This window comes from Thamnophis sirtalis, unplaced genomic scaffold, assembly GCF_051295495.1.
Source record: "Thamnophis sirtalis isolate CommonGarterSnake01/CBP01778 unplaced genomic scaffold, rThaSir2_p1.2 scaffold_4, whole genome shotgun sequence".
Taxonomy (NCBI): domain Eukaryota; kingdom Metazoa; phylum Chordata; class Lepidosauria; order Squamata; family Natricidae; genus Thamnophis; species Thamnophis sirtalis.
The window spans coordinates 32,194,289-32,209,266 of NW_028261384.1; the positions used below are offsets into that span (position 1 = coordinate 32,194,289).

The following is a 14,978-nucleotide window of genomic DNA, read 5'->3' on the forward strand; positions in this document are numbered from 1 at the left end:
GTCTATGAAGTAAATGTATATATTCATCATGGGGTTTAACATTATGATAAGCTGTGTTAGCCATCTAGCCATCTGGTATAACATACAACCCGTTTTTTAATGTAGCAGTAACCCTGTTACCTTCCTTTTCAATAATACAGATATCTCCCCTAAAGGTTACCACATAGCCAAGGTTAACCAGAGCCCTAACTGATAGTAAGTTGAATTTCAGGTTAGGTACAAATAATATTGGTAACTGCTCATTTAGGAATGAACAATATGCATTACTTTCACCAGACACCTTCACCTTCCATCCATTTGCCAAGAATACTTGTTCCTTGCTAGTGATCATTTTTACAAACCTTGTTCTATCCCCAGCAATGCACTGTGATGCTCCACTATCAACAACCCACAAATCATGGTTTACAAGTGCATTGCTAGACATAGCCAAAGTAGACTTAGCTAAGTTGACATTAGCATTTTTTATAGCTCTTCCGGCATTCTGTTGTATTGCCTTTTTACAGAATCTAGCTATATGTCCCTTAGCCCCACAAGAAAAACATTTTCGAACAGTATAGGCAGTAGAAGGTGAGCCCTCATGTTGTAGTGGTTTCTCTCGCAGTTGTTCCCTTTCCATCCTTCTTTTTGACTCTTCCAAGAGCTTGCAGCAGAATTTTCTCCACGAATATGTTCTAACTGTTGGTCATTCAGTGTTAGACCAATTATACACAACACCCGTTCATTGCTTCGCTGAAATTCTGCTATCTTCTTGGCATCATCATTGTTATCTGGATTCCAAACAGTTACATCCAGTGGATTCTGTTCCGCATCCCATAAACCTTCACTACACAGGAGTAGGCTGCACTTTATAGACCAGGAAACATAGTTTGTTCCATCCAACCAGGTTATCATCGATAGGCTTGTTGATGGGTCGCTCGCCATCTTCTCCAGGATAGTAACAATCACTAACGAAACAGCTGTCTGTATACGGTATTGTGTATCAACACCAACTCTCCTTTACCTACATCTGGTATAACCTGGCCCATAACCAGTATTAGGTAAGCTCCCCGTTGGGAGAGTGAGTGCTTTCAGAGAAGAGTTGTGAGAGTGTTGTTGGAGAACACACAAACCAGCATACAGAGACACTGCAGTTTAAATAGGCTTTTACTTTCGTGGAAATAGAGTTATCAGAGTCCATCAAACAGTCCAAGTCATACCCAGTTAAGACAGTCAGTCATCAATGTCTTTCAATTAAGGGATAATCCAAATAACTTAGTCCATAATCATACAAACAGTTTGTTAGCAGTTGCAGTTGCTAGCAGTTGCAAAACTTACAATAGATCACGCCGATCACTTCTAACAGCACCTCTAACAGCCATCTTCCAAAACACTCATATCAGATCAGATGAGATCAGCATCTAACAGTGACTGGCTCCATCTTATGGCCGATTGAGGAAACAGCAACCAATCACATTTATAGTATGATTTAAAGAAACAGGTACAGAATTGTTACATGATTTATATATTGCCAACCCAACCATTAGATTATATTCCTAACACAAAGTTTATCCAACATATGCCACTCAGATTTCTATAAACTGTTTATCAAAACAGTTGATTGTATATTTTAGACATACAGGGCAGTAAATCTTGAAATTATGTTCGGCTGTTAGAAAACTTGCAGAGTAATCACAAGAGCCACATCCATCTAGAAACCAGGAGTCTGTGAATTCTAGCTCTGTGATAGATAAGTGACCTTGGGCTATTCTCTCTTAATCCTTGGAAATAGGTAATGCAAAACCACTTCCAAAATCTTGGCAAGAAAACTGTAGGAGTATATCCAGATAGCCTCTAGAAGTGAAAACTGACTCAAAGACACAAAATACACACACACACACACACACACACACACTTATACTTTATTAAAAGCATTTTGTATGAAATGTGTGAAAAGTTGGGCTACTTATATTACTACCGTGTTTCCCCCTAAAGTTTCCCCTAAAATAAGACAGGGTCTTATTTTCTTTTGAGGCCCCAAAATATGGCCTTGGTCTTATTAGGGGGGCTTATTGTTTTTTGGGGGGGCAGTAGGCAGCAAGCGTGGTAAGCTCATGGCTGCTGTGTTGCACTGCTGCGACAGCACAACATAGCCATTCTCCCCTGAGGCTGTGCCCAGGTCCTCCTATCCCCGGACCAGGCTCTTCAGAAACCTGTTCGCAAGAGAGCTACGCCCCTCTCCAACCGGCCAGAGTGCCACTCACCAACCAAGCAGTATCCCAAAGGCATCAAGCCGTGGGAGCCAGGGGAGGACAGGTGCTCATGCCTTTGGGATATCACTGGATCAGTGAGTGGCACTCTGCCAGAGAGGGGGTTGTGGGAGCACCTGTTCTTCCCTCTGCTCGTGCTCCACCTAGCCTTAACATGACCTGGGCTAGCTCTCTCTGCAGGGCCAGGTCTGCTGCCGCCACCTCAGCACTGAGGATGGCTTTTTCTGTGGCTTCCAAAACTCGGAGGTCTGCTCCTGAGTCTTCCGAGAGCCGGGACAGAGAGTATTCCAGCAGCTGGGCCACAACTATAGAGTGGGAAGTGCATTCCCAGAGCGGCCATTGCTGGAAGACTTCCAGGGTTTGGAAACCACAGAAGAAGCTATCTTCAGTGCTGTGATGACAGTGGCAGCTCTGGCCCTGCAGAGAGAGGTGGCCAGGTCATGGTGAGGCTGGGAAGTATGTGAGTGGGGGGTGGAACAGACGTTCGCGCAACCCCAATATGACAGGCCTGAAAATAAGTCCATGCCAGATTTTTGGGGTGGGCAAAAATACAAGCCCCACAAAATAAGTCCATTGGACAATCCCCCCCTCCAGTCAGGCAGAGCGCCACTCACCGACTCAGCAGTATCCCAAAGGCACCAAGCCATGCAAGCACCTGTTCCCCCCAAGCTCCTGTGGCTTGGTGTCTTTGGGATACCGCTGGGTCAGTGAGTGGCACTCTGCCTGGCTGGAGTAGGGAATTTGTCCAATGGGCTTATTTTGGAGGGCTTGTATTTTTTCCCACTCCAAAAATCTGGCATGGACTTATTTTCAGGATGTGTCATATTTTCAGGGCAACATGGTATTGCATAGTAAAGTATGAAGATTCAATTTAGTATTTATTTAAGATAATCAATAGTTTGTAAATGTTCATTATTTTATAATATAAAATTTATTAGTTGATAATATAATTTATCATCAATAGTAAATTATTAAGTTCACTTGTTTTGGCCAACCTTTCCACATTTCCATTACAATGAGACAGCTTCCAAGATCAGTGTATAGGGAAGTACAGGTATTTGACTTACAATCTTTCATTTAGAAAGCTACAACAGCACTGAAAAAGTTTTTCATATTGAAAGCATCATGTGAACAAAATTCAGGTACTTGGCAACGACTCATATTTATGATGGTTGTGGTGTCCCCAGGGTAATGTAATCAGTGTTTGTTATCTTCTGACAAGCAAAGTCAATGGGGAAGCCATATTTACTTTACAACTATTTTACTAAGTAAAAAAAAACTGCAATGATTCTCTTAATAACTGTAGCAAGAAAGGTTATAAAATGGTTCAAAAACCGCTTAACAACTTCCTCGCTTAGAAACAGAAATTTTGGACTCAATTGTGGTAGTAAGTCGAGGACTATCTGTAACTATCCAACATTAGGTAAAGATTTCCCTGTTCTGTCATGTGGTCATCTCCATTTCTTGGCTGAGGGAGCCAAAGTTGTCCGAAGACATTTTCCATGATCACGTGGTTGGCATGGGTATACACCAAAGGCACACAGAATGCTGTTACCTTCCACCAAAGTAGTACCTATTAATTTGCTCACACTTGCATGCTTTAGAACTTCTAGGTGGGCAGGATCCAGGGCACCCCATTGTATGGCGTTCAAGTCTTGAACCCGGGTTGTCAAGCTTCCCAACTAACAAGCTTAGTGTCTTTAACTGATGTGCCATTACATCCTCTTTTATCCAACTTTGAAATACATAAAATTAATAAAAACTGGTTAGAATTGACTAATAAACATATACTCCCCATGGCAACATGTATTTTATCATGTTTCCATTAGTGTTTTCAAATACAAATATTAAAAAAATTATTTGTCATATCTGTATATCCTACAAAGGTTTGCAATAATTACAAGGAACATAAAAAGTTAAATAGAATGTCATAGTAGGGACTAAGATGAAGTCATTGTAACATCATAAAAATAATCAAAGTGGGCTTCTTATCATTTAACATAGCCCTCAAATCACTCATTATTCAAGAGTTTCCAGAAGACCAGGATGAACTATTTATTTCACTAAACAAATAGCCTTCCTTTCTTCAGGAACCCTGGGCAATTTACATCCCTTCATTTAATCCTCAAAAGATCCCTGTGAAGTTAGGCTGACAGTTACCAAATGAGTTTCTGTAGCCGAAAATGGACTTCTTGTGTAATCCTTCCAGTCTTGTCCTAGGCCTTAATCTGCTAGTTCTCAACTTTGCAATATTATAATCCCTAAAATGAAAAGGGAGTGTTTCTGTGACTCCATTTCACAAATAAAAATTGTGATTTCATGGGAAGGCAGACAAGACCATGTTCAATCATTTTAATCTTTATATTCTGGGTTTCTTGCATAACATTTGTATCTTACACAGGCCAATTAGGAACTGACTTAGTTTTTATAGTGCTGCTTTACAAACTGCTTGCACAGGGTTTTTTTTAAAAAAAAAATCTGGACCTCCAGATTGCTTACAATCACCTCAGGGAATTCTGAGCTATCATTTTAGAACTCTTTTCTTAATCTTATAACACCTTCCTTTATCATGCTAATGCTCAGTTATTGTGATTTATAATATGGCTTCTTGTAAACTAGAACTTATTTCATCAACTGACAGAAGAGTTCTGTTGAAATAGAGTTTAATTCACAAATACCATATCCCAAGAAAGCATGTTTTCGAAGAACACTACACACAATATTTCATTTCTTGACACACTTTTGTTTCACATAAATTGCTGTGGTATAGATCAAAATTTATTAACTTATATGGTACTATCTTTCAAATAAAATGATTAGCAATTTTTATAGAAAAACACAGAAAGTCCAAATCAGTAATATTCTATCCAGACCACTACAGGAGAAACATGAATATCTGTGTGCCAGCTGAATTCAAATTAACCCAATTTTTACATGTTAATTAAACCAGCTATTTTCTTCTTATTGTACTTTTGCTCCTTAAATAGACTGGCCTGCAAGTGATTCCCAACAGATCTACTCCAGCAACAATGACGTACTCATTTACTTCTATTATGACCACACAATACAGTAACTGAGTAGTAATTTTTCACAGTCAATTACACATGTAGTTTCTAATGGTTAAAGATGCTGAAATAATGCATGTTACACAGCCATATGTTTTGAGCTCTATACTGCATAAGGGCAGTTGCCTAGGTAACAAGCTTTCTCTGTGGCTTAGCACAACCTTCATTGAATATCATTAGGTTTCATTAAACAGCAGATATTAACATGAACCTCAATATACTACTTAAGAATAATTTTGTCGACATAAGCTACAGCTTACCTAACTTAACAGCCTGACTGAGAAAATTCTAATGACCTGTATTTTAATGATTCAAAGCTTTAAAAAAAATTGGCAAATTATAAACTAAGCATAAAGTTCCCTGAAAGTCAGATGCTTTATTGGTAATATTTCTCTTAGCAAAAAAAAAAAAGGGGGGGGGAATCTTTTAGTCAAAAGATACTAAAATTGCAAAGACAAATTAAATAGAAAGAAAAGCTAACTACTACAACCATTTGGAACTAAGTTGAATCCGAATTTTTCTTTTGTAGACAGACAAATTACCTAATGTAGATGAAATAGTTATTGTTATCCATTCCGAAGGTTTGTTGTCCATGTGAACACACTAAATTTCAGTTTATAACAATCCCTACCCTTTCCACTATAACTACTGAGAAAATTCTGTTATATTTTAGAGCATCATTTAGTTACATATCTGAAGTGGAAAGGAACCCCCCCCCAAAAAGCGAGTTTTAAAAAACTGGAAAATAATATTTCTCTTTTTCCCAGTTTTAGAACAGAAATTTCAAATCATGAGACATCTAGATCCCAGGATATATGGGAGGACCACTAACAAGAGAAAAGTTTATAGGTTTTCGTGCCAAAAGTAAAGAGAGATGATTCTACTGCAAAAGATGGTATAAAGCAGGGGTCTCCAACCTTGGCAAATTTTCCTATGGCTGCACTGTTTTGATAGCACTAGCTCTGACAGGCAAAATCTTACTCAGTTTTACCAATAGAAAACATGTTACAGAACTACTGTGCTTAGATATAGAAATACTAGCATTCTCCTAAGAATAGGGACAGATGATCACAGGTATATGAAGCTGAAGAAAACCTAGCTTGGTGAAGAAACTAAGTTCTTATACATCAATTTTTCAACTATTTAAATTCTCATTTAAATACTATTGGTAGTACTATTCCTAGTAATACTAGTAATGATCTATTCTCAGATAACCTTGAGAATTTACATAATGTAATGACTCATAGAAAATACAGAATGCAAGGACCATTTCTAACTTACAACTTATATTGTGTGAGTCATTATATTATGTAAATTTTACATTTTCAAATCTACTGAAATTGTTAATTTATTAAAGTTCTTCTTCAGACTTCTTCAGGAAAAATAGAGACAATTAAACATTTTCAATCTGATTTATATCAGCCTTTCCCATTCTGATATCTTGTGAATGAGTTGACACTCTAAATGTCAACTCATTGTAGCATGGTATGACTATTTTATAACAATACAACAATGGACAGTATGGCTATTGTAGGAGTTGTGATCTCAGTGCGTTTGGAAAGAAATTAGTTAAGGAAGATTAATATAAATGTATAGAAAAGATATATAGTGGCTATATTACAAGGAAAGTGAATTTATAAATCGTTACTCCTAACTTTGGCACCCGAAAAAAGCTATCAGATGCACAAGTACACAGAAATTTGAAATAGCAGGATAGCATATCATACCATACTATGAGATATAATGGAATTTCTCAGTGCCAGTTTGTTATGTGTAAAATTGAAAACACCAGGTGAAATCTCAAGCAGGTAAGTACATTTGGCAAATTATTCAAAGCCTGTCACTCTTATATCTGTCTCATCCTCAATCACATTTAAAAGTGAAAGTACATTTACAACACAATCTTCTACATGTCAACCCATCAGTAAGTCCCACTAACTACAGTGAGCTTACTTCTATATAACTACGTATCTTAATGGTGTCTTAATTGCTCAACTGCTGTTAACATATATAATGTACAACAGCAGCAACAAAAACAAGCCATTCATATCTGAAAATTATTCTATTACTTTCCTATATATGCATACATGTACCCATTATTCTGCATGTCTAGGATTGCTTCTAATTATTCTCATCGTTACGTTAAAAAAAATCAAAAGCTAGAATGGTTCAAGCTACAATCACTGTGTAATCTTAATAGCATAATGGGAAACAGGCTAAGCTATGCTTATTATTTAATATTTCAGTACTATATAAGCAACTGTTCTGAAAAATGGTAAATTAAGAGATAAATCAATAATAATGGGAAAAGCCTGCATTTCAAAACATTATTTTGAATTGTTTACACTTCCTAAAAATAAAAGCATGTAGCATTTTGAAATACTTGCTGGAATCTCAGCAATGATTGGCAGAAATTGTATATTTTATTGGGCAGAATTTAATTATAGTTAAAAAAATTCTTAGAAGAAAACAGTTGGATTTCTATGAATGCAATTGTAAGGAAACATTTCTTTACAGCTTATCAATGGGAGGTAAAAACAACTTTCCAAAGTCTCCTAACTACCACCCTGGAAGCCAACTTACCAAAGCTTCAGTTAGCACAGAAACAGTCAGGCAAATACATTCTTGCCCTATAAAATACTGAATTAACCATGAATTATCAGATGATTCTGCACACATGAAATTGTGACAGCACTGTTCTGTACTTTCGTCATATTTTTCCTGTCATTTATTAATTAGGAATATAAAAGGCTGAAAAGTTACTTTTATTTTTCCTCTTAGTAGGCATATGTGTCAATTTATTAAGCACGATCATTGGCAAAGTTTCATTTCTGATTGTGGCACTTTAAGTTAAACTATTTTGTTAGTCAGGTCTTTATTAAGGTCACAGACCAAAATTACTGCACAACATACTGCATTTCTTTATTCTATAATATATTTGCCACAGTGTTTTATGTACAAAGCTATAGCAGTTGGTAGTCTCTACCCTTGACAGATGTGAAAAAAAGCCAAACAGGATACGACTTAATTTGTATAGAAGACCAGCAGAACACCAAAGCAGTAGGTGGTAAGGAGAAGCTAACAACATTACATAGGGAACATTCGGCAAATTGTTTCTATATAGTTTCCACGAAAACAATTTGGCTACATTTATGCAAGCACTAGAAATTAAACGCAACCTGAAGATTGTTTAGATCTGCAAACCATTTTAAGGCCTGTTCTCTTTTTTTGTGTACATTATTCTGTGAAAAATCAATCTTTCCTAAAGGCAATGCCTCATGATGGCGCATTTTTTTTCATATATTGTACGTGTAAATGAATACTAGTATCAAATAATAATTTAGATAAATAATGGCATACATACCCATCTTTAGTCTGATCTACTACACCTCCCAGCAGTTGGACTGTATTGGGATTGGGCACCCCATCTCCTATTATCTTCAGGAATCGTGTGACAAAATCATTGGGAGACATATAAAATTCACCATTTTTTTCAACACTTGCATACTGTTAAAATAGAAGAAGGAGAAAATGTTACTCTTAAATTATTAGGTAAGAATATATCTTATCTGATTATATGAGGTATAATCTCATATAATTATTACATAATTACAGGCAGATCACAGTATATTAAACTAAAAAAGAAACCAGACAGCTCGGCCAGATATACACAGATAAAAATACCCTTTTTTCTTACTTAGTGCTAATTATAATTAGTAATGACAGCCAAATTGACATGTGGTAGACACGTGTTTTTCAAATTGGAATAAAAATCTGTAATTTGAAAAATCTGTAATTTGAAATAAAATCAGAATAACAAAATTTTTCTCTTATTACTACAAAGTGTAATATTATGCTATAACTACATACAGTAGTCCTCTCTGTACTACTACATTGAAAGTGAATTCATAATTCACATATTCAATATGAAGTTAATTACAAAAATCAATCAAAACTAAAAATCCAGGTCATTAACACTCTTAATTCCTAATAAGATAATGTATCAATCATATCTGGAAGACAAATATTAATCATATTCTGCTGAGACCACAGATTAGAACTAAGAAAGCTTTTTTTTTGCAGAAAAGAAGCTGGAGAAAGAATGCACTGGTTAATGAATTATTTCTGATCATTCAAACCAGTTTCACTCTGTTTTCCACCAAATAGATAAATATCATTTGCCAGAAATCTCAACCATTCAATGCTGGTCATGATGGATAGGATTTAAAAGAAAAGTTGGATAAAACCTGGTCCAAATCTTGGTTTAGAAGGCAGTCTGAAGTGAATATATTTTCTGAATTCTTCATGCTAAAAAATCTTTTACTTAATACCTCCAACATATGCCAGCAGAGCAATTTGTGAAATAGTGAAATATTTTAACTCACTCTCACACTTAAGAAAACATGTTTATGCCCATTCATATGCATGTGTACTTAACAGCCATATGTAAAACATTAGTGCTGCATAACTGTGACAACATATTTCAGATTCTCTCTTTTTTCTACTCCATATGTCCAATTCTTGAGAGTATAAATAGTAAAGAAAGAGAAGTGAAAGCTGAATTTTGAAGACTAAAATTATTCCTGAAAGGAAGAAAGCAAAGTGAACAATAGTAATAAAAATGTCCCCAATATGTTATTCTGGCCTAAACCCAAGAAATCATATATATTATATAGGAAGGGTGAAGGGGAACACACAATATATTTGACATTTTATTCTCCTACCTCCATTTACAGATTGTGATTTCAAAAAAGAAAAAAAATCCAAAGGAAGTAAAAAAAATCATTCGTGTGTGTGTGTGTATGTGTGTCTTTAAGACAGCATGATTGTAGGTATAAATATGCACTCTTTTATGCTTTGTGTTAAGGACATCATTGAAATAAGACAAAGGGCCAATGGATCAAATATTAAGGGTTCCTAAAATATACTGCACTATCAAATAAACATTTCAGTACTACATGATATGCCAATAGTTTCTTCTCAAAGGGTTGAATACCTACTATATTTTATCAAATGGTTGACCAGTTAATAAACTGCCCTGTTTCTTAACTTGCTAACATTGTTAACTGAAAACTTATTTAGGTAAATTATGTAACTTAGGTTATCAATTTATGCTTCTTTAAAATTTGAAATTATTGAATTTATTAAAAATTGAAATTATTGTATTTATTTTTCACTTTTTTTCAAAGAATTCTAATGTTCTGGTTCTGCATGCTTTGTAATCATTCGAAAGATCTTGAAAGCAGATTGGCTAGGAACCACAGCAAAGGTTACTATTTCAATCTCGGGACTCCAATTTTGCTACCATGTCCCAGTTCCCACCACATAACAAATCAAATTTCTGTGAAACATAAAGGAAACATAGGATATATTCAATTAAAAAGTGGGAACATTTTTTTTAAAAAGTACTAGGCCTAGGTACTTTTTAAAGCAATTTTCTGGATCAAAACAATGCTTTTCAGTTATTTGGAACAGGTTGTCCATTTCTTATCATTGCTATGTACTTCAGCAAACAGTCTAATGAGTAAGAGGCTGATAAGGTAAGGAAATCCATTAAAATGCTAAACTTAAACAAGCATATTGCAATATTATGAACCTCTTGGTGTGGGGAAAAACATTAAAATGCAATTGTAAATAAATTACATAAACATATTCGTTACTAGATGTCAACTTGAAAAGATCTGTTTCACAGAAAGCACAAAATTCTGAACAGAAAAGACATATTGTTAATTCATGTAGTATTTATTTTTTGAGAAGGCCTGATAATATTTACCAGAATTCTTCACAAAACATCTATATCAAGTAACAAACTAGGCATCTACTATAATTCCAAGCAAAATTCAAAGAATCAGATATTATTTTGTATTGCAAGGTCCATCGCCTATTACATCAACCTAGAATTGTGTCTAACCGTCTTTACATCTGTTCATACATGCAATCTGGCTTCCCTCACAGGTTTAAAATACATGCAATATTGGGCAGAACAGACATACCAGTAATTGTCTTGATGTAAGTCACATACGGGCAATTTTTTTCAGACAATTGTTGGAGAAAGATAAAAACAAAACTGAAAAATACAAAACCTGAACATCTAACAACAGTGCATTTTTATTATTAAGACAAATTTTCTTTTTTTATTGAGTTTTAAGTAATATTTTAGAAAGAAATTATTAGCGTTTCATACTTATAATTTACCATTTATCTATCTAATGAAGTTGCAAGAATATATATATTGTAAACATCGCACACACAATTAAAACTAACTTAGAACATTGCAGCAATGTAAACCCACACGCTTGTTTATTGGGTGACACCTTGTCTACTGAAAGTGAACACTCAGTACTTTATAACCAGCACACAGATCAATCGATTCCAATGTACGTAGTCATTTATAGGAGAATCTTTCTAAACCTAAGGCTTGAAAACTTTTTAACAAGACAGTTATCAAGAAACAAATCAAATAAGTCAGCCATTCTGCACTTCTACATTTCATTTTTTTCCCAAGCTAGGCCCCCTGCTAAGACATTCAATAACAGAAAGCAGCACAAGGTTTCGGTGTCCCTCTGCTTCCACCCACTGTGATTTATTCTTGTGTATTTGAAATCCAATCACGTACCCCCACACTACATATAGAAAATGACCTTGAAAATGTCAGCTTGTTCATTTTGACTGAAGTCTAATCTCTTAGGTTATGGTAGGAGAGTTACAAGAAGTAGAGTTACTCTGGAAAATTATCATGACAAAAGTGGGAAGGGGGGGAAAAACATCAGTTCTGTTAGTTTGGGAATAAAGACATTCAAAAAAGTGGTTCTGTAGTCAGGTATTTTTCTTCCACTTTGGTAATTATACCTACGGAGTATATGATATTGCACAATAATGCCTAATGGCTTTTTTGGTAAGTTCCTTCAAAATTCACACTGGATAATCACATATTTTAAATACTCAGGCATTAAGAAGTTGAAACCTATTTAAGCCTTTGAAGTACAACTGTGGAATACCTTTTTATTTTTATTTTTTTTAAAGTGTATTAGCTAAAGAATTCCAGATTAAAAAATATGCAACTACAAATTTTCAAAATGATTGCTATGTTTAACTGACATGAAATGATGCAAGAGATGTAATTGTAATATTTGTTATTTTGGTTTCCTTCCTTCCTTCCTTCCTTCCTTCCTTCCTTCCTTCCTTCCTTCCTTCCTTCCTTTCCTTTCCTTTCCTTTCCTTTCCTTTCCTTTCTTCCTATTTTTATGACATATGTGATATATCTACTCATCAATTAAACTTCAATATTAATTGTCAACATTCGTTGTATTAAAGTTCTGAAATATCCCACTAAAATTATTGGGAGAATGTTTTAGAAATAAAATTATTTTTTCTTAGTTATTTATAAATAGTGGTTTCCTTTAAAAAAAAAGTCATGAATAAACTATATGCTATCACATATTTTTTATTTCCCCACTTGATTTCCCTCAGTAGAATTGGAAGTGTTTTGTGAGCAGAAGAAGAATGACCCACTGAATGTTCATTTGTATATGTATATGTGTATGTATATGTATATGTGTATTTATATGTATATGTATATGTGAGAGTGTACATCATGTTGGGAAAGGCATACTTGACCACAGAGGTCTATGGTTTAATATCTCATTTCATAATTACTATAATAGCATTTATGTGATACATCCCTTGAAAAATGTTCAGAAATATGTCTACCTAAGACAAGTCCCAACCTTCAGAAAACTATGGATTTCCTATTTGATTTAGAGCCAATTTAAGGGGCTGTTTTGCCTGTAAAGGCCTGGGGAAAATATATATCTAAGCAACTAGCTCCTTAATTTTGTTATTAAATGCAAATTATATTGACTATTAAGTGAAAAATTTATAAACTATATTTCATTTCTGGCATTGATGCTGTTCTTTTAATTAAAGGACTTTGGTTACATATTTGAAGGTTTTGTGTAATTATTCTTTGTTTTTAATGATTTCATTACCTTGAAATTGAAAAGAGCAATTAAAAATATAATAAAGAAATAAGAGCCAGTCTGGTGTCGACATCCAACATAGACTAGAAAGCAAGAGGCCATAGGTTCTACTCTTGCCTTAGAATGAAGCAAACTAGGCCAGTCAGTCTCTCTCAACACTTTCACTTCTAAAAACCCTTGTCAAGAAAGTGCAGGAGCTAGTTAGGTTTTTGACGAATGGGTTATTTTTTTATGTACATTAAATATATATTACCTTAAGTGAGATCATTGATCAATTTAGCCTTGTGTTGTCAACTCTGTAAGCCTTTCAGGATTATAAGCATTTTTTTCCAGATTATCAATAGCTACTAATGTGATCTAAGTTTGAGATTACTTGCATATAAAACACAAGCCAAATAGAGCCTCTCACACATATACACATATACATATACATACACATATACATATACAAATGAACATTCAGTGGGTCATTCTTCTTCTGCTCACAAAACACTTCCAATTAATGCTGGAAATTAATGTTTAAATTACCAAATGATTAGCATTAATCTTTAGCAAGATAAATCTATTCATATTTTTATCACTGCATTTATTTCTTTATCAAAGAAAATGCAACTGCAACAAGAAAGACAACACCATGACAAATTATTTAGATTTTAATTATTTTATGTTATAAGAATTATTTTCAAGGAAACTGAGAAAACCATAGGAAATAACATGGCAGGTTTCAAAGATTTAACTGCTCATAAAATATACAATATGTCGCATGATAAAAAGGGCAAAGTAGATAGAAACTTTTCACTTTGGGACATGGTATTTCCTTTCCAAAGAGGGACATTCTTATACAATTTTGTCAATTGTTTTTAGAAATCATTTCAATTGCCTAGGCTATAGGATAGCAATTTAAAGCAAAGTACAACTTACAGCAGTACACTTTTTGCACCCTGGCACTGAATAAAATTAGCATTTATGTATAGTAACACTGGTACTAATATCAAATATCATATTTGTGAATCAGATTTACTTTTTTAAAAAACTTTTTCTGAACAAATAGAATTAATGCATTAGCTTTCAGCTTTAACCATTGCCGCACATAATCCAAAGGTTTGGGAAAGATGAGTAAACATAATTAAAATAGCTACAAATTTAATTCTATTGATCAATCTCTAAGGAATCCTCACTGTTCTTGATAAGGAACATTGAATTATCAATTCACTAATGTATTGACTTGAGAATCCAAAGTATGGGTATTGACTCTGCCTTCTTCCTTTTAGAAGCGGAGTTAATCCCCATACTTTGGATTATCACATCAATTCATCGAAAAGAAGAATGTCAGGTAAAACCAACACTCTTTATATTTGCAGAAGTGGGTGAGCAGACTAGGGTGGAAACAGTGGTGGGTTGCAGGCGGTACGACCCGGTACGCGCTTACTGGGGCCAGCCCAGAGCACCATATACTGTTCCGGTATGGTGCTCTGGAGAATCCAACCGCCCGCCCGAGCTCCTTACCGGTGTTTAAAGGCTTCTGCGCTTCCTCTCAGGCGCAATCCACGTTCAGCACCTGTGCGATGCTCTGCAGACCATCTGGAGCATCGCGGAGGTGCTAAAACACATGTGCGTGCTGCGTGCATCCATAAGAACACCACTGGCTCTGTTCCAACCTTACCGGTTGTAACGGGATTTGAAACCCA

The 14,978-nt window shown here is 35.0% G+C and overlaps 1 protein-coding gene across 3 annotated transcripts in view; it reads right to left on the reverse strand.

Moving 5' to 3' along the window:
* SLC25A13 (solute carrier family 25 member 13) overlaps positions 1–14,978 on the reverse strand; it is a 162,250-nt gene that overhangs the window by 105,306 nt on the left and 41,966 nt on the right. For 2 of the 3 annotated variants that reach the window (XM_014051794.2, XM_014051795.2), the window contains exon 3: positions 8,676–8,818. In XM_014051794.2, coding sequence (XP_013907269.2) covers positions 8,676–8,818 — 143 coding nt within the window. Of the gene's footprint in view, positions 1–8,675; positions 8,819–14,978 lie in introns of those variants that run through there. The other variant, XM_014051796.2, reaches the window with a different exon arrangement.